At 41.7% G+C, this 19844-nt stretch overlaps 1 protein-coding gene across 8 annotated transcripts in view; it reads right to left on the bottom strand.

The window, feature by feature from the left end:
* LOC122555272 (NXPE family member 3-like) overlaps nucleotides 1–19844 on the bottom strand; it is a 55684-nt gene that overhangs the window by 1060 nt on the left and 34780 nt on the right. For all 8 annotated transcript variants that reach the window (XM_043701098.1, XM_043701097.1, XM_043701103.1 and 5 more), the window contains one exon: nucleotides 8373–8582. In XM_043701098.1, coding sequence (XP_043557033.1) covers nucleotides 8373–8582 — 210 coding nt within the window. The remainder of the gene's footprint in view (nucleotides 1–8372; nucleotides 8583–19844) is intronic.

Genomic DNA, 19844 nt, shown 5'->3' with positions numbered 1-19844 from the left:
AATTTGAAGTTGAAACTAAAGTCTGTGATGTTGTTGCAGTGTGGAAGGATGTTGCAGGTTACAGAGGGACAAAGATAAGCTGCAGAGCTGGGCTGAGAGGTGGCAACTGGTGTTTAATGTGGAAAAGTGTGAGATGATTAACTTTGGAAGGAGTAACAGGAATAAAGAATACTGGGCTAATGGTAAGATTCTTGGTAGTGTGGATGAGCAAAGAGATCTCGGTGTCCATGTACATAGATCCCTGAAAGTTGCCACCCAGGTTGATAGGGTTGTTAAGAAGACATACGGTGTAATAGCTTTTCTTGGTAGAATGATTGAGTTTTAGAGCCACGAGGTCATGTCGCACTTGTACAAAACTCTGGTGAGACCACATATGGAGTATGTGTGCAACTCTGGTCGCCACATTATAGAAAAGATGTGGAAGCATTAGAAAGGGTGCAAGGGAGATTTACTAGGATGTTGCTGGTATGGAGGGACAGTCTTATGAGGAAAGGCTGAGGGACTTGAGGCTGTTTTCGTTAGAAAGAAGGTTGAGAGGTGACTTAATTGAGACATATAAGATGATCAGAGCATTAGATACTCATATTTTGCTCATACAAGAAGAATAAGAGAATGATCGGGGAGAAGGTAGTACCGATCAGGGACAACATAGGGAACTTGTGTGTGGAGTCTGAGCAGATAGGGGAAGCCCTAAATGAGTTTTTTGCTTTGGTTTTCACTAAGGAAAGGGACCTTGTTGTGAATCAGAACTTTGAGGAACTGGGTTACAGGCTTGAACGGATCGAGATTGATGAAATCGATGTGCTGGAAATTTTGGAAAACATTAAGATTGCTAAGTCCCCAGGGTCAGACCAGATTTATTCTATGCTGCCATGGGAAGCGAGAAAGGAGGTTACTAAGCTGTGGCGAAGATCTTTGCTTCCTCACTCTTCATGGGAGTCGTACTGGAGGATTGCAAGGAGGTGAATGTTGTTATTCTTTTCAAGAAGGGTAATAGGGAAATCCCTGACAGATTAGTCAGTCTTATGTCTGTGGTCAGCAAAGTTTTGGAAAGAATTCTGAGGGATAGGATTTATGACTATTTGGAAAAACATAGCATGATTAAAGGCAGTGAGCATGGCTTTGTGAGGGTCAGGTCATGCCTCACAAATCTTATTGAGTTCTTTGAGAAGGTGATAAGACAGGTCGAAGGAGGTCGAGCAGTGGCTGTGGTGTATATGGACTTCAGCAAGGCATTTGATAAGGTTCCCCGTGATAGGCATATTCATAAAGTCAGTAGGTATGGAATACAGGGAGATTTGGCTATCTGGATTCAGAATTGGCTGGCTGACAGAAGGCAGAGAGTGATTCTAGATGGAATGTATTCTGTCTGGAGGTCAGTGGTGAGTGATGTCCCACAGGGCTCTGTTCTCAGGCCTCGGCTCTTTCTAGTTTTTATAAATGACTTAGATGAGGAGGTCAAGGGGTGGGTTAGTAAATTTGCAGATGACACAAAGGTTGGAGGTGCTGTTGATAGTATCGAGGGCTATTGCAGGCTACAGTGCAACTTAGATAGAATGCAGAGGAGGGCTGAGAAATGGCAAATGGACATCAACGTGGATAAATGTGAAGTGATGCAATTTGGAAGGTCAAGCTCGAATGCTGAATGTAGGATTAAAGACAGGATTCTTGGCAGCATGGAGGAACAGAGGGATTTTGGTGTTCAAGTACATAGATCCCTCAAAGTTGCTACCCAAGTGGATAGGATTATTAAGAAAGCATATGGTATTTTGGCTTTCATTAACAGGGGATCAAGTTTAAGAGCCACAAGGTTTTGCTACAGCTCTACAAGTCCCTGGTGAGACCACACTTGAAATATTGTGTCCAGTTCTGGTCACCCTACTACAGGACAGATATAGAGGTTTTGGAGAGGGCACAAAGAATGTTTACCTGGATGCTGCCTGAACTGGAAGGCTTGCTTTATGAAGCGAGGTTGATAAGCTCGAACTTTTCTCTCTGGAGAGAAGGATGAAGAGAGGTGACCTGATTGAGGTATCCAAGGTAATGAGAGGCATGGATAGAGTCAATATCCAGAGACTTTTTCCCAGGGCAGGATTAACTGGCACAAGGGGTCATAGTTTTAAGACATTAGGAAAAAGGTATAGAGGGGATGTCAGAGGAAGGTTCTTTACGCAGAGAGTTGTGAATGCATGGAATACGTTGCCAGCTGTGGTGGTGGAAACAGAGTCATTAGGGATATTTAAGTGACTGCTGGACATGCACATGGACAGCATTGAATTGAGGGGTGCCTAGGTTAAGATATTTTACATTAGGATTAATCCTCAGCATAACATTGTGGGCCAAAAAGCCTGTTCTGTGCTGTACTTTTCCAGATAGGGTGGACAGTAAGAGCCTTTTCGTCAGGTGGTGATGGTTAGCACGAGGAGACGTAGCTTTAAATTGAGGGATGATAGATATAGGACAGATGTCACAGGTAGGTTCTTTACTTAGAGAGTCGTAAGGTTGTGGAATGCCCTGCCTGCAACAGTAGTAGATTCGCCAACTTTAAGGGCATTTAAATGGTCATTGGATAAATATATGGATGATAATGGAATAGTGTAAGTTAGATAAGTTTCAAATTGGTTTCACAGGTTGGCGCAACATCGAGGATCGAAGGGCTGCAATGTTTTATATGCTCCATTTTCTACATATCTTATTGGCTTGCTTTCAGCTATTCTATGACAATTTATATTTTCTCCCTTTAAACTAAAGTTCTATTTTCCATTGAAGAGACAGACCGCTGACCTGTTCCCAGTGTTCTGCTGACTTTGCAATAACAAATTAATATAGTGTCAGTTTTATTCAGCTTCCCGAAAAAAGTAATTCAGAGGGAATGTCCAAAAATGTTGAATCAACTTTGCAGGGTCATGGAGTTTAGAATATCCTGGAGGACATCACTGTTGATAGAACTTATACAGAGTCAACTCAGTAAATTAATACATTACTGATTGCACACCAGGAATTCTGCCTATTCTGGGCTATAAAGTTGGACAAAAAATCCTGACATTTCTGCGAGTATCACTCTGCAGTTCCATCACAACATAATTCTTTTCTTAAGAGTCAAACCAGACTCAAAATGTTAACTCTATTTCTCTGCACAGGTTCTGACATACTTGCTGGCTTTCTCGAACAGTCTGTGTTTGCAGCAAAATGATTAACAAAGACTGGTTCAGATATTGACACATGATCCAGTCAGTGAGAGGACAGTAATGGACGAGGAATGGAGATAGTGGCCTGAGAGCTACAGCAACACACGCAAATGATTGAAATTAGTAACTTGAGCGAGGAGGGGAAGCAATTCACAAAGTGAGAAAGAGCAAGAATCAAGGTTAAGGTTATATTACTGTCAGGATTACTCCACAGCAATCATCAGAACTGCTTTATTCTGAGATGGGAAATGCTACAAAACACAGTGAAAACAGCCATACCTTGGGGAATGTTATTGGGAGGGAGTTTGGATCAGGGGTTGGAAACTTGGGATAAAGTCATAGAAGAAGCCATGAGGAGGTTGCCTCAGAGATACTGAACTGTAAAGCTGTTTACTGCATTACCATCAAGAAAGAAACAAACAATAACTTTTATCTGAATAGGTAATTGGAATTAATTAATTTGGCAACAATCAGGGATTCACTTTTTTTTGTGTCTCAAACATTAGAATTATTTGCAACTGTTTGTGATGTTTCCCTGAGATTCAGCACCACCTGGTGGAGTACTGATACATTGAACTTGGAGGTTTTCCATGATCTAATGTCAGGGCTCACCCAGCCACTGGATATGAACGGTGGCCCAGTGGTTAGCACTGCTGCCTCACAGCGCCTGTAGACCCGGGTTCAATTCCCGACTCAGGCGACTGACTGTGGATTCAGCACCACCTGGTGGAGTACTGATACATTGAACTTGGAGGTTTGCCATGATCTAATGTCAGGGCTCACCCAGCCACTGGATATGAAAGCAAAGGGGCTTGTAAAATTAAGTTGGTGGCCTTCCCACCATCTTCCACTCCAGCTCCAACTTGTCTCCCATATTCAATGAGAAGTTATGGTTACCATAGTCTTACAACACCACAGGGCTACTCCCTCATTACAGAGGGATGACTGGTCGTGGTTTCACCTGAGGGTCACCATGCCTTAGGCAAGGGGTAACTTTGAGGCAGAGTCCTTCATGGTAAACTCAGCTCTTGCAGGGATTAAACCTACACTTTGACACCACTCTGCATTGTAACCCACTTGTCCACCTGGCTGAGCTAACCAACTTCCTATTTCCCACAGTGAGATTGAACGGGACAGCATCATGCAGTCTGCTCATGTTTAGTCCTAACAAGATCCTTAATGGACCATGAATCTGAACCCTACTCAAGTCACCCATCAGGTCTGTAGCTGCACCTCAGGTTCCAAGACCCTGGCCTCTCGTTATTGGAGATGGCACTAAAACCTGTATTTAGAGACAAAAAAAAACCTGCAGATGCTGGAATCCAACAGACAATAGACAATAGGTGCAGGAGTAGGCCATTCTGCCCTTTGAGTCTGCACCACCATTCATTATGATCATGGCTGATCATCCTCAATAAGTATTCTGTTCCTGCCTTATCTCCATAACCCTTGATTCCACTATCCTTGACAGCTCTATCCAACTCTTTCTTAAATGAATCCAGAGACTGGGCCTCCACTGCCTTCTGGGGCAGAGCATTCCACATACCCACCACTCTCTGGGTGAAGAAGTTTCTCCTCATCTCTGTCCTAAATGCCCTACCCTTTATTTTTAAGCTGTGTCCTCTGGTTCGGGACTCACCCATCAGTGGAAACATGTTTCCTGCCTCCAGAGTGTCCAATCCTTTAATAATCTTATACGTTTCAATCAGATCCCCTCTCAGTCTTCTAAACTCAAGGCTATGCAAGCCCAGTCGCTCCAATCTTTCAACATAAGATAGTCCCGCCATTCCAGAAATTGACCTCGTGAACCTACGCTGCACTCCCTCAATACCCAGAATGTCTTTCCTCAAATTTGGAGACCAGAACTGCACACAATATTCCAGGTGCGGTCTCACCAGGACCCTGTACAGTTGCAGAAGAACCTCTTTGCTTCTATACTCAATCCCTCTTGTTATGAAGGCCAGCATGCTATTAGCTTTCTTCACTACCTGCTGTACCTGCATGCTTGCCTTCATTGACTGGTGTACAAGAACACCCAGATATCTTTGTACTGCCCCTTTACCTAACTTGACTCCATTTAGGTAGTAATCTGCCTTCCTGTTCTTGCCACCAAAGTGGATAACCATACATTTATCCACATTAAACTGCATCTGCCATGCATCTGTCCACTCACCTAACCTGTCCAGGTCCCCCTGTAATCTCCTAACATCTCCTCACATTTCACCCTGCCACCCAGCTTTGTAACATCAGCAAATTTGCTAATGTTATTGCTAATACCATCTTCTATATCATTAATATATATTGTAAAAAGCTGCGGTCCCAGCACTAATCCCTACGGTACCCACTGGTCACCGCCTGCCATTCCGAAAGGGAGCCGTTTATCATACTCTTTGTTTTCTGTCAGCCAACCAATTTTCAATCCAAGTCAGTACTTTGCCCCCAATACCATGTGCCCTAATTTTGCTCACTAACCTCCTTCAGCCACTGTTACCTCTGGGAGATTGTTTGTCTCTTCCCCAGTGAACACAGATCTGAAGTACCAATTCAATTCTTCTGCCATTTCTTTGTTCCCTGTAATATATTCCCCTGTTTCTGTCTTCAAGGGCCCAATTTTAGTCTTAACCATTTTTTTGCCTTTCACATACCTAAAAAAGCTTTTACTATCCTCCTTTATATTTTTGGCCAGTTTACCTCCGTACCTCATTTTTTCTCTGCGTATTTCCTTCTTAGTAATCCTCTGTTGTTTTTAAAAGCTTCCCAGTCCTCCGTTTTCCCACTTATCTTTGCTATGTTATACTTTTTCTCTTTCTCTAATCCAAATTAGACAGGCAGGAGGCTGGAAGAACACAAGAAACCAGGCACCCTGCGTGCTGTGTTCTTCCAGCCTCCTGCCTGTCTGTATTATATTTAATATCGTATAAAATAAGTACATCTTTACAAGACAAGTTAATGATATCATCACTGCATTATAGAAGTGACTTGAAGGTATAAAGATTTTATACCCCATCTTACCCAAGTGTCACTTGAAACATTGCAACTGGGTCATTCCTGAAGAAGGGCCTGTGCCCGAAACGTCGAATCTCCTGTTCCCTGGATGCTGCCTGACCTGCTGTGCTGTTCCAGCAATAAAGTTTCAACTTTGATCTCCAGCATCTGCAGACCTCACTTTCTCCTCGAACATGCTTCAGTAGCCTTCAATCTAATAGCTTACTGTTGGTCCAGACATTTACATGGTTCAAAAAGCATTTTTTGTGGAATTGCTAGCTGCAATTGGATTCTTCAATATCATAATATTCACACTCAGCTTCTTACATTATCAAGCGTTACTATAAATCAGATGTAATTTTGCTTTCAGCAATGTATGCTATCATGGTTAGTAATGGTGTCCATCTGTGAAAAAGACCCCAATGGTTTTTTGTGGTTATTTCAGAAACTGATTGGAGACTAACTAGACTACAGTTCTTATTGGAGATGGCTTGAAGTCTGAAATGATATAAGCAGAATGTTCTTCCATTGCAAACAAATGGATTAAGAATATTCCAAACCATCAGGTGTTGGTGGATTTAATAATTGCACCTAATAGCCAACTAAAATGTTTGCTGAATCTTTCAATACCATAGCCCCTGTGCTTAATGTCTTATAATACAAGCGATAACAAGTATTGTCACACCAGATAAAGAAGCTCTGCTGGATGAAAAGCTTATATCCTGGGTCACCATTTGTAAATAAAGAGATTAAGATGTCAGTAGTAAATATTTGGAAATCTAATTGAAGATCAACTGGAAAGCAGCCTTGAACATAAAGGATCCAGACAATATGTCAGCAATATCAGCCTCTTGAACTTCCAACAGCCTTACAGAACTCTTTATGGACACTGACCAACCAGAAGACAGAATTAATTTATTTCTGAATAAAACTTTTCAAGCTCGAAGCCCTGTCTTTGTGTTTGTGAATAAAACCCAAATGTCTCCAGTTCTCACATTCAAAAAGGAAGCCAAATGCTCCTGACTGAATTGTTACAAAGCTTTCAAAACTCAATACTGCTTATAAAACACTTCACTACAGTAAGAATGTTTATTTCTGTCCAAACCAATTTCTTTCTTCAAATTAGTATGAAATGAAAAAGAAAGCTGGTGATGTCATCACTCCTTATTTGGTACAAATGCTAGAGAGTCAGAAACTTGTAAGTACAAATTTACAATGTTAAACTTAGAGCTGAAATTCCTGAAACAACGCTCCTAAAGGAGACATGGCTAGTTGTGTGCCACCAGCAACAAAAATGAAGGGAAACAGGGGTGGAAAAGTAAACAGAGAAAATATAAAAATGTAACAAGGAATAGCCTTACATTGAACAGCATTTAACTTCAATAAAATAAAAATGAAAAATAATCACAAAGAAGTGAAAAGCAAACATGTAACATTTGCCTAAGAATCCAATGGTACCTTTTACTGAATTATGAAGATATAAACAACCTATTCAGTTCTAATTTACAGATTGAGTGATAGATAATCCCAAGAGAAGTCTGAAAATCTTGCTTGGTAACAAACAGCTTTTCAGAATTAACTGATACAATGTTATAAATGATCCAATGTTCTTGAAAACCAGCACAAGATAAGAACTAACATTAGGATCAATAGACTCTAACTCAAATTAAAGAGAGAAGAGTCTTTGTTTTAGAAGAGCAACAGAGGCAATCCAGGAAATTATGGGCAGTTGGGCTTTACATCTGTTGTCTAGCAATTATTGAAGATGATTCTTAATGAGAGGACTTAGCCGCATTTAGAAAGGAATGGACTCATTAGGAATAGTCGGTATGGCTTAGTGCGGGGAATGTCTGGTTGCACAAATTTGATTGAGTTTTTTTGAGGAAGTGATGACGATATTTGACGACGGTATGTCTGGTCCAGAAGATTAAGTCACGTGGGATCTGCAGTGAAGCAGCATGGTCATAGAAGACAGAATAGTTTAAAAAGTCCAGTTGACAAATTTCAAGTGTCACATATGCCTATGATATATTGTCGCTGTTACAGACAAGATGGTAGAGAGATAGACAGGCCAACAGAGAGAAAGCGATAGGCTAACAGTTGGACAGGTGGACAGTTGCACATAAAGGTTGGGCAGCCAGATTTTCAAATTTGTACGAAACTAGAGAAACAAACAGACAGATACAATAATCACCTAACCTGGAATGGATTGAGTTAAATATTCAAACCACTGACGCATAGTGGAATCTCCAAACAGGTAAACTTTTTTTCGACGAAGACAGTCTGTCATTTTTGCAGGAGTGTCAAAGTGGTAAATATTGCAGGTCGATGACATCCACTGGTCCTTATAATAAAAACCAGACGGTGATACAACGGGCTGTCCCCGGACACATTTTCCAAGACCCGGAGCTGAAAATAAAGGGAAAAAGACAGGAAAATCATGATGCACTACACCTTCAAATAAAAATTTATTTTCATTCAGGTAATTACAGATTCCATGATAATGGCAATCCCAGGAGGACCATCAGCTGTTGCTACCAGAAGTACAAAAGCAGCGAGAATACTAATCTGAGTAATATTCTGAACAAGGCTGTGTCAGTGGGCAAATACACCACTTGTTGTCACTGAATTGTCATGAGAAAGATGCTCCACTGTTAATCCTTGTTCTCCAGTGGTGTAGCTTGGCTCAGATGGGTGATGGTGGGGCCAGTGTTTTCTGTATTCTTGAAGCATGAAAGCATATTTGCATGGGAAAAGAACACCACTGTATTCCAAAGATTTCGCGAAGTACTTTACTGTAATTACAGGCTATTTATTTTTCAGTTTTAACCTGTTCCTAATCTACAGACAGACAGTTGGCAGTAACTTTGCTGGTGACCTGCTGATGTCTGACATTCCTGTTCCCCAAGTATAGCTTACTTGAAGGGATTTTCATGATCAGCACTGACCGAAATGGATGGTAGGGATCGTTGGCCTGTTAGGAGAAATGCATTTTGGGGTATATGGCAATCTCTTGTAAGTTCTTTCCAGCTAGACTAAAACATTAAAAGCATCCACATGATGCATGACCTGAAACTGAGCTTTTCCAGTTAAATGTCAATTTCATCAAGTCCCATGAAGAATTACTCTCCATGAGGCCTAGCAAATTTTCACGTGTTATTGTCCAATCTCAGTTCATTTTGTTGTGGGGTTTTGCTGTGGGCTGACCTTTGGTCCCTTCAGGATTCCTGATGAAGGGCTTTTTCCTGCGCCATGGATGCTGCCTGACCTACTGTGCTTTTCCAGTACCACTCTAATCTAGACTCTGATTTCCAGCAACTACAGTTCTCACTTTTGCCCTTTGTTCAGGATTTGCCTTGCATGAGGCTCTAGGATTGCCTACACTCACGTGGTGTTCCCCAAGCTCAGTCGGACAGTTGAGAGTGTCCACTTCCATTGGCATGCCCAAAGCTCCCATGCTACACTTTCTAATGACAAAGTCCATTGGAGTGCATGTTTGAAGTCCAGTTGGGCTTCAGCTCATAGGCATTTTTGCATGGTTACATCATTAATCCCATATTCAAAATGGACTTTCAGCATCTCATTCATTGTTAGCCTGAAATCACACACCTCTGCTAGTCATCTTTACCTTAAATATATTTTTATTGAAAAAATAGATTTTTTAGATATTACAAATACAAAACAATACAATTCAAAACAGTACAAATAAACAAATAAAAAACCCAACCCATCCTCATGAACAAATGTATAAACATATACAGAAAAATATAGAATAAAAAACATCAAACTAGCTATTTAACTAAATATACAATACAAACTAATAAATAGTAATAACTCAGCTCAGCCAAACAAGACACTCATATGTTTATAGTTCCTCCTCCCTGGATAATGGACTCGTAAAACACAAACATTATGGCTATGTAAAAGCCCTTGTTAGTGTGGCAGATAAATCTGTGTCCAGATATTCCAAGAAGGCCTGCTATGTGTTACAAAAATTCTCAGTTTTGTGGTGTACCATACTTGTGAGAAAATCCAAGGGAATATGCTCCATAACAATGTTCCGGAAACCCAACAGGCTGGGGTTTTTTCGGATACCCAACCCAGCAAGATATTCTTTCTTGCACAGAAAGTGAGGATATTGAAAAGTATTTTTCTTATGCGCATCTGCAAGGAACACACTGGCCAGGCCCAGAGAAGAGAAATCGGGTCCTTCTCCACCCTTACACCCAAAATCCTCTCCATTGCATCTGCTCTCCAATATGTTTGGAGCCTACCACGAGACCAGAGACAATGGGCAAGAGTGCCCGCACAGACCTTGAACTTGGGACATGTTGAAGATACCCCTGGTTTGAATTTTGAAAAATGGTCCGGAGCCAAGTGGACTCTGGAAAATCTTCAACTGTAAGGTATGGGTCCTATTACAAATTGATATCTTTCTTGCAATTTCCCAAATATGCCTCTGAGGAAACTTCAATACCTAGCTCTCTCTCCCACACCCTGCAGAGTCAACTGAATTCATCTGAGTCGGCACCCCCCCAATTGATGATATAAAGTACTGACAGAAAGTATATTCTTAGCAGTGAGCACACCCCTCTCTGTGTTGAATTTGTAGGGATCAGTCAAAAGTGTAGTCTTTTTTTGAATAAAATCTCTAACTTGAATAAAACGAAAGAGGTCCCTATTAGATAGTACAGAAATACGAGCTCATTGATCAAAGGATATCATTACACCTCCCTCAAATAAATCACCTATGCAAGACACACCACTAGCTGCTCTATGCTTAAAGCCTGAATCTATCATCCATGTTTGAAAACCTAGCATACCCACTAAAGGTGCAGAACATTTTTTTAACCAGTATTGCCTTCCCTCTGCTGAATTGCACTCCATGTTTTAACAGTATTGATGACTACTGGATTATGGCAATACTCCCTAACTGTCCTCATTTTGTTCAAAAACAGAAAACTGGTAAGGGGGCACCAGGCCTGGGAGGCTTCAATATCTAACCAGAGGATCCCCACAAGCCCAATAACTCACATAGGATAAAAGCGAGCTTAGTTGATAGTTTTTAATGTCTGGAAGGTCCACTCCCGCCCAATCTGAGGCAATTGCAGTTTAGCTAATTTAATGAGGGGCCATTTACGATGCCAAATAAAAGGAACTGAACCAGCTGTTCAGTCTCCTGAAGATTTGCTTACTGTAAATCAGGGAAGCAACCATATAGGGTATAGCAAATGGGGGAGAATATTCATCTTAAGTGCTATCCAACCCAACCATGAGGAGACCAGAAGTGCCTCCCATCTTTGAAGATCTTGTTTAACTTTGTCAAATAATTGAACAAAATTGGCTTTGAACAGCCGATCCAGAATTGGAGTAATGAATATGCCCAAAATACACAAAACCCCCGTGACCACCTAAATGGGAATCAATGTTTGCCCACAAGAGCTAGCTCCTTCGTAAGATCACCCATAGGCATAGCCTCCGATTTTGCAAAATTAATCTTGTACCCCGAAAAAGCACCAAATGTGTGAATACATTGTGTTAGGTGAGGCACTGACTGAAACTGCTGGATTTGACAAAAAAATTAGGACATCATCCACATACAATGAAATCTTATGTAATTTTGACCTCATTTCTGGAGCTGATATATTGGGTACCCCACGAATGGCCCCCACCAATGGTTCAATCACTAACATAAAAAGCAATGGTGAAAGGGGACAGCCCTGCCGGCTGCCCTTCAAAATATTAAAATTGCTTTGGTAATGACCGCCGCAAGAGGGCCACTGTGGAGAACTTTTACCCATCTTATAAAGACTTATAAAAACCAAACCGTTTCAGAGTATAGAAAAGGTACAGGCACTCAACTCGGTCAAATGCCTTCTCTGCATCTAGAGAAGTCACCAGTCCCTGTATTGACTGTTTTTGACATGCTAGAATGACATTAAGCAACCTCCTAACATTGGAGGCTGTATGAAGCCCGTCTGATCCTCATTAACAATCGAAGGTAACACAGTCTCCAGCCTTAACATGAGAGTCTTAGAGAGGATTTTAAAGTTCACATTTAAGAGTGAAATGGGCCTGTATGAAGCACAGTACTCCGGCTCTTTCCCTTTTTTTTAAGAATAAATGAAATATTGGACTCACTCAGAGATGACGGGAGTCAATCATGACTGTACAAATATTAAACATAATGAGCATCAGGCCTGACAGTATGTTTATAAATTCCTTATAGAATTCACTGGGAAGTCCATCCAGACCAGATGCTTTTTCACTCTGAAGCTGCCTCACAGCTTCCTGCACTTCTTGCTCTGATAAGGGGGCATTGAGAAAGAGCTTTTGTTCGGGGGTCATGCCTGGGAGCTCCAGATCCTTAAAAGAGATTCCATTTTGGCCAACCCCTCCTCAGAACCCTCAGATTGGTGTAACTCAGAGTAAAATCTCTGGAATGCCACATAAGTCTTTTTACAGTTACATGTTAGTTTCCCAGACCCTTCCCTAATCGCCGTAATGGCTTGTGGAGCACTTCTTTTCCTAGCGAGATATGCTAAATGTGTCTGTTCTGTCACTATGCTCATATAACCTTTGCTTTTCAAAAGCAAGCTCCTTCTTTGCCATCTGTGAGAGCACGGAATTCAATGCAGACTGCAGTGTCATAATCGTCTGTAGTTTGACCAACGAGGGTCTGTCAATGTAAGCATTTTCAGCTGCCTTCAATTGTGCTTCGAGGAGATGTTGCTGCTCACCCTCATGCTGCTTTCTACTGAAGGAATAGGAAATAACTAACCCCCTGGCAGAGGCTTTAGCAGTTTCCCAAAGGACAGATAGACTACCACCAGGCCTGAGCTAATGTCTAGAAATGCCTGAAACTCCCTCGAGAAATACTTCACAAACTTATTTTCCTCGAGGATAAAGGGATCCATTCGCCAGTGCCTAGGACACACTATAATGTCCTTAACCTTAACCAACAGGTACACTGTAGCATGATCAGAGATGGTAATATTACCAATCGTACAAGATGCCACCAAGTCCAGGGTTACCACAGGGGTCTGAAAAACCAATCAATCCTGATGTGGCATCTGTGCAGATTGGAGAAAAATGTAAAATCCCTGCCCATAGGGTGGAGATGTCTCCAAACATCCACCAACCTTAACTCCACACACACATCCACTAATTGTTTAGTTTGCAGAGGGTCTCGAGGGACCTTAAGGCAACCTGTCTACTGTGGGATCCATGAGACAGTTTAAATCTCCCCCTATAATGATGTGCCGGGACTCCCTTGCACCTGGGAGGCAACATACCAACGTGAGTCTCTCTCGTTCCCACAAAACGGGACAAGCAATGTGCCGGGACTCAAGACTTATTAATTTAGAAAAAGCTTCTACCAAACATTTAAGGGGATGAGCTGGGGGACAATAAAAATGTAAAACACCGTATTCGTCCCCATTTGTCAAAGCTTTAAAAATTACAAACCTCCTATGTGTGTCTTTAACACACTCTAAATAACTTAAATGGGAGATTCTTCCCAACCAATATAGCCACTCCCCTACTTCTGCTGTTAAATGATGAAAAATAAACTCGGTCAAAGCCATTCTGCTGTAATTTAAAATGCTCCCTGTCATCAAAGTGTGTCTCCTGTAACAAAGCAATATTGCCTTTCTAAGACTCAAGAGTATCTTCTTCCTCTTAATTTGTTCGTGACTTCCCTTGATATTCCAGCTACACCATTTAGTCAAGTAATTAACAATAACCTTCTGCAGTAACATTTAAATTCCAGACAGGAGGAACCTGGACCACGAGTTGCTGAGCCTTAGTGTCACATGATCCGCTGAACATAAAAGCTACATAAACTAAAACCACTACATTTAACAAACCTACAAAACTGTTAAAATTTAAAAACAACAAAAACCAAAAGACAATCCAACTTATAAAGTGCCAACGGCGCTGAATAGGGGAACTCACCCCCTGCCTGGAATGGGCAACTACTCATCTGAAACTGCCCATAATTGGGCATCTAACCATCCCACCCACCTTCACTTCTCCCAGTTAGAGCTGCACCCATGAATACAAGCAGAAAAGCAAACACTTCATAGAATACCAATATGAATAAAATAAAAAGCTTTTAAAGAAAGAAAAAGAGTTAAATACCCCACCCATCCTTTGGTGTATCTTAACTTAGAAATTGAAAATACACTTCTCCACCGCCACCAAACATAGTTTAAACAAAATTATCAATAGAAAATATAAGAGAAAAAGAAAGCTCCAACTGGATTTCCTGTTTCTTTTACAAAATGATAAAGACATACCCAAACAGCGCTACTATTTATACATATTAAAAATTGTTCAGATTAGGTTAATTTGTCCACAAAGTCTCTTGCCTTCTCTGACGTATCAAAGATGTGTGGATCCGTCTAAAGTATCCCCAAGTACACCGGATATCTCAGAGTACCGAATCCCAAGCTCCCTCAGTCTTCTCTCGACACCGTCATAAGATTTTCTTTTCTGGATTACCGCCACTGAGAAGTCCTGGAAGAACATAATCTTAAAGCCCTCGTAAATTAGGGCCTTGGGATCCTTCCTCTGGATTCTGGAAGCTTCCATGACTCTCTCCTTATCCTAGTAACGATGGAACAGGAGATTCGACGTTTCGGGCACAGGCCCTTCTTCAGGAATGAGCAGAGAGAAGGGCCTGTGCCCGAAACGTCGAATCTCCTGTTCCCTGGATGCTGCCTGACCTGCTGTGCTGTTCCAGCAATAAAGTTTCAACTTTGATCTCCAGCATCTGCAGACCTCACTTTCTCCTCCTAGTAACGATGGAACTGCACCAGGAGAGGATGAGGATGTTGACCCAGACCCAATCTCCGCGCCATGACCCAGTCAGCCCTCTTGATCTTCAATCCTCTCATGCCAGTCTACAAGTTAAGAAATTTTGACAGCTAGACCTCAATAAATTCCGCAGACCACTCTCCTTCCTTACCCTCAGGCAGATCAATGATCTGAATGTTTGTTCTCCTACCCCTGCTCTCCAGATCATCCACTTGGGCGCACAAATTACGGACTTGTGTCTCCAGAGCTTGGAGAACTGGTATCTGATTCCACCACTGTGACCCTGTGCTCAACCTCATCCGTCCGCTTTTCCAGGTCTCCCAGCTGCTGCTCATGCTTCTGCAGCATGAGAGAGACTGGAGCCAGCTTCTCTTCTATCTGTTTCCCCAACATCTTGCAGGATTTCATGAGCTGGTTCACTAGGGCCTGGAAAATAATCAAGTCCGAGGATCCAGCAGGCTGGGTTGTAGACCCAGCCTCCGATGCTCCCCCTCCCTTTTCCAGCATCTCTAAATGGCTGGAAACGCAGGTAATTTAACTTTTAAAAGTTTCTTGGGAATCTACAATCTTTCTCGAGTCCCAGGATATGGCGATGGTTCTGGTTGGGGGAGCTCTGCAATGCGGATCTCTGAAATGCGATCTTCCTGGATCGCTGCCATCTTGGATCCCCTCCTGCTAATCATCTTAACCTTGTCAGAACTCCAAATATGGATTACCTCATTCTCGAACTGCTAAATAAAATCTGTAGCATCTCAGAATTAGTGGTGGTTTGGGTCATAATATTCCTTAAATAAATCTGTCAATTCTTGAAAGGTTTTAGTATTTGGTGCCTCAGGGAAAATTAAGCTCATAATAAACAAAAACGCTGAGAGTGCACAAGCAGTCAGGAGGATTACTCATTACTTTTAATCTGCCCCAATGTTATTTTCCCAGAAAAAATATTGCATTCTGTCCACATACTGGGCCCAGTCATCAACATCGGGATCGAACAAATCAAGCTTCCCAAATAAAGGCACGATGCCAGAAATGATTACCCTAAATCAAGATGACTGTTGCGAGCAAATTTCTTTCAGGCATATACTATGTTCGCTTGTCACCACTGAAATACCTGCATGGAAGCCAGGAACATGTCATCAAGCCATCCTTTATTTACATGCTTACTGTATCAGTGATGTGACCAGCCAGCTCGTAGCCATTCCCTAGAATGAGGAGACTCCCTGAACTTCCTGTTTATCTCTGTCAGCCAAAGCTCCCTCATTGGGGTTGTTAACCAGGACCAATGAAAAATCGCAAAGTCAATGAGATCCACCTGGCTAATCACTACAATGTGCAACTCCAATCTACTACACTGGAATACTGACCCTCTATCCAGTGGAAAATCCATTCGATTGAGTGTCTGACTTCTCACTTCTGTAACTGGCAGACAATGAAGCCAGCTATTCTGTTCCTTCATCCTCTACCATGGAGCAATATCGTATTTGTGAAACTGCTGCATCACATGCAAGCCCATGGGTAAACCTTGGTTGAAAAGGAATTCAGGCAATAAGGCACCATTTCTCCAGGTGGGAAGACATTAGCACTGCATCATCGATCTAAGTGGCCAAAAAAGTATTGGTCTTGCAAAAAATCTTTCATTGATTTTTTTGAAACTTGCTTAATCCCCTGGATTATCACCACTCTTTTCCACCTTGTCTTCTTTTCATTCAATTTGATGCTATCCTCAGCTTTCTTGATCTTGGGATAAAAGGGAATTTTTCAGAATGGGAATCTGTAACTACTGGGGATCAGTGCTGGGGCCACAAATATTTCCAGTCTACCTTAATGATTTTGATGAGGGAAGTGAATGCAGTTAGCTTTGCAAATGACAAACATAGGAAGGCAATTGGTGAAAATAACACCAAAGTGTTTGCAGAGAGATATAGATAAGTTAAGTGAGTAGACATAAATATAATGTAAAAAATAACAAGTGGCTTTACATTTTGGCAGGAAACAGAAGTTGAGTATTATTTAACTGCAGGGATTTGGGGTCTTCATGCACAAATCTTAAAAAGCTATCTTATAATTTTAGCCGGTGATAGGAAAGGCAGATGGAAAGTTGGCTGTTATACCAAAAGGCAATAATGTATAAAAGCCAAAGTATAAAAAAGGGCTTGCACCAACTATTCCATTAGACCACGTCTGGGATAGTGTAAACAGTTTTAATTTCCTTTTCTAAGCTAAGATATAGTGGGCATTGTAGGCAGTCTAGAGGTGGCTCATTAGGTTAGTCCAGGGTCTGAGGAAGAAATTGAGATGGTTTGACCTATACTCATTGGGGTTGAGAAGAGTAAGAGATGACATTCTTGAAACATACTTTGTAGATTTAGATTCTTTGGAGGTTTCACCAGAGCAGATGCAGATGTTTACCCTGTGGAAGTAGCCAGAACTATAGGACATATTCTTAGAGTTCGGGACTGCATACTTAAGACAGAGGTGATAACCGAGTGAATCTGTCAAATTATTTCCCACAGAAGGAGTAATTAATTATTGTAAAGGCTGTGACAAAGAGAATTTTAATCGGTCAGGGAATCAAGGGTTATTAGGGCAAGGCAGGAAAGTAGAGGTGAGAATGATCAGATCAGTCATGATCTCATTGAATGGCGAGCAGACTTAATGGGCAGAATGGCCTACTTCTGGCCTACACCTGACAGTCTTACAGCAGGTTTAAACTTCTGAACTTTTTCAGAGCTTTTCACAGCTGGTGTAAAACTTACTGAAGTGTATAACTGTCATAAATCCATTGGTGTGTCATGCCAATAGCTGCAGCAATGCTTATCACCCTCTCCCTCACTCGACAGTGGTCAGCACCCCTTCCCAAGACAGGGATGGTGTTAACTGCTCTAGCCCCTCTGAACATGACAGTGTTACAAAGGAACATGGGAATACAAGTAGGCCATTCAACCCCTTGAGCCCTTTCTACTCTTCAATGAGATGATGGCTGATCCATGGTCTAATATGACACACCTGACTTTGACACATATCCATTAATACTTTTGCATAACGAAATGTTATCTCAGATTTAAAATCAACTTCTGATCCTGCATTGATCAATGTTTATGGACGAGAGTTCCTAACGTCTACATTGGTGTGTAAAGTGCTTCCATACATCTCTCCTGAATGGTCGGCCCTAATTCTCACACTATGTCCCTCAGTTGTAGAATCCCTAGCCATTATAAGTAGGTTGGCTTTATGTATCCTGTTGTTTCTTCTCAATATCTTGAAGACTTCAAATCAGACCACCACTTAATCTTCTAAATTCAAGAGCAAAAATGCCTCATGTGTACTTTTTTCTCACAACTTATGTACAGGTATCATAAGTCCCATAAAGTTCTGGGGTACACCTGATCAGCTGCCAGGGATGAATCCACCTTTATGCATTTTAAGATGTCCAGCAACTCCTCCTCTTTAATGTAGACCCTTTTCAAGATATCACTATTTATTTTCCCAAGTTGTCCAGCTTCCATATCCTTCACACACAGTAAACATTGATGTGAAATAATTGTTTAGTATCTCACTCATCTCTTGCGGTTCCACACATAAATAGCTTAGCTGATCTTTAAGGAGCCCTATTCTCTTCCTAGTTACTCTTTTGTCTTTAAGTATTTGTCAAATTTCTTTGTCTTCTCCTTCACCTTACTTGTCAAAGCTATTTCATGTCCCCTTTTTGTCCTCCTGATTTCCCTCAAGTATACTTTCACTGCCTGATACTGTTTCAAGATAAACAAACTGAAATGTCTGACTGTACATGAACAGTGAAAGACATTTCAAAAAACCATGCAAAATGACAATCCATTAAAAACCATGGTAGAAGTCCCACTCCCTGACTGAGAATGCCCTAACTTCCAGACATGTCCTCCTGCTTGCTGCAGATGCAGTGTGTTTGCCACGATCACTGTTGTCATGTAGTGCATGTAGTGTAGGTGATGGAAAGACGTGGCGCAAGATGCACATGCCCCTGAGTGAGGACTGTTACACAGTATGACCACCAGCCTGATTATGTGTCTGTGCCAATTGCCACTACAAGGCATTGGCAGAGCATGCAGATATGCAGGTGAATGCATGTTGACAGAGTAAGAAAGCAGCCGTGATGGGCAGCCTGATCCATGTTGTGGACTGGGTGCCTCTCCCTGACCAATATCTGGGTGCAGCTGTATATTCTTAGTTGCTTGTGTACCCACCTAGGCAGGTTGCTAGTGCATCAATAAGACGCCAGGAAGGTGGTAATGGCTCCCTAAATGTCAGGTACCAATGTCCATGGAAGGGTACGTGTGGCTGTTGCACATAACCATGCCCTGCTCTGCAGTTTGACCATGCAGAAGGTTCAGAAGGTTCAGAAGGTTCAGGCATAGAGCTGAATGCAGAAGGAACCCACTGAGGGTTCCATGTTGGGTTTCCCACAGCTAGTTGGTTGAGCACACTTGGTCAGATCACAACTAGAATATTAATAAGGAATATTGGGCTGTCAACAATGATATTAACAGGTGTTAACCATCAATTTGCTACTGTCCGGTAAGAATCGCCCCACGATACTTGTGAAAAAAGTGTGAACAACAGGGCGAGTTGGTCTCAATGTGAAGATGCACCTCACCAGATTTGTCCTGATTCTGCCACCTATCTCAAGGAACAACACCTCGTTTGTTAAATTCTACAATTTCAAAGCATGTCCTCCATAGAGTCACACAGCATAGAAACAGACATTTTGGTCCAACTCATCCATGCTGACCAGACATCCCAATCCGATCTGGTCTCATTTACTAGCATTTGGCACATATTCCTCTAAAGCTTTCCTATTCATGTATAAATCCAGATGGC

The sequence above is a fragment of the Chiloscyllium plagiosum genome, chromosome 12 (assembly GCF_004010195.1).
Source record: "Chiloscyllium plagiosum isolate BGI_BamShark_2017 chromosome 12, ASM401019v2, whole genome shotgun sequence".
Lineage (NCBI taxonomy): Eukaryota > Metazoa > Chordata > Chondrichthyes > Orectolobiformes > Hemiscylliidae > Chiloscyllium > Chiloscyllium plagiosum.
This window is presented reverse-complemented; position numbering and strand designations above follow the sequence as displayed.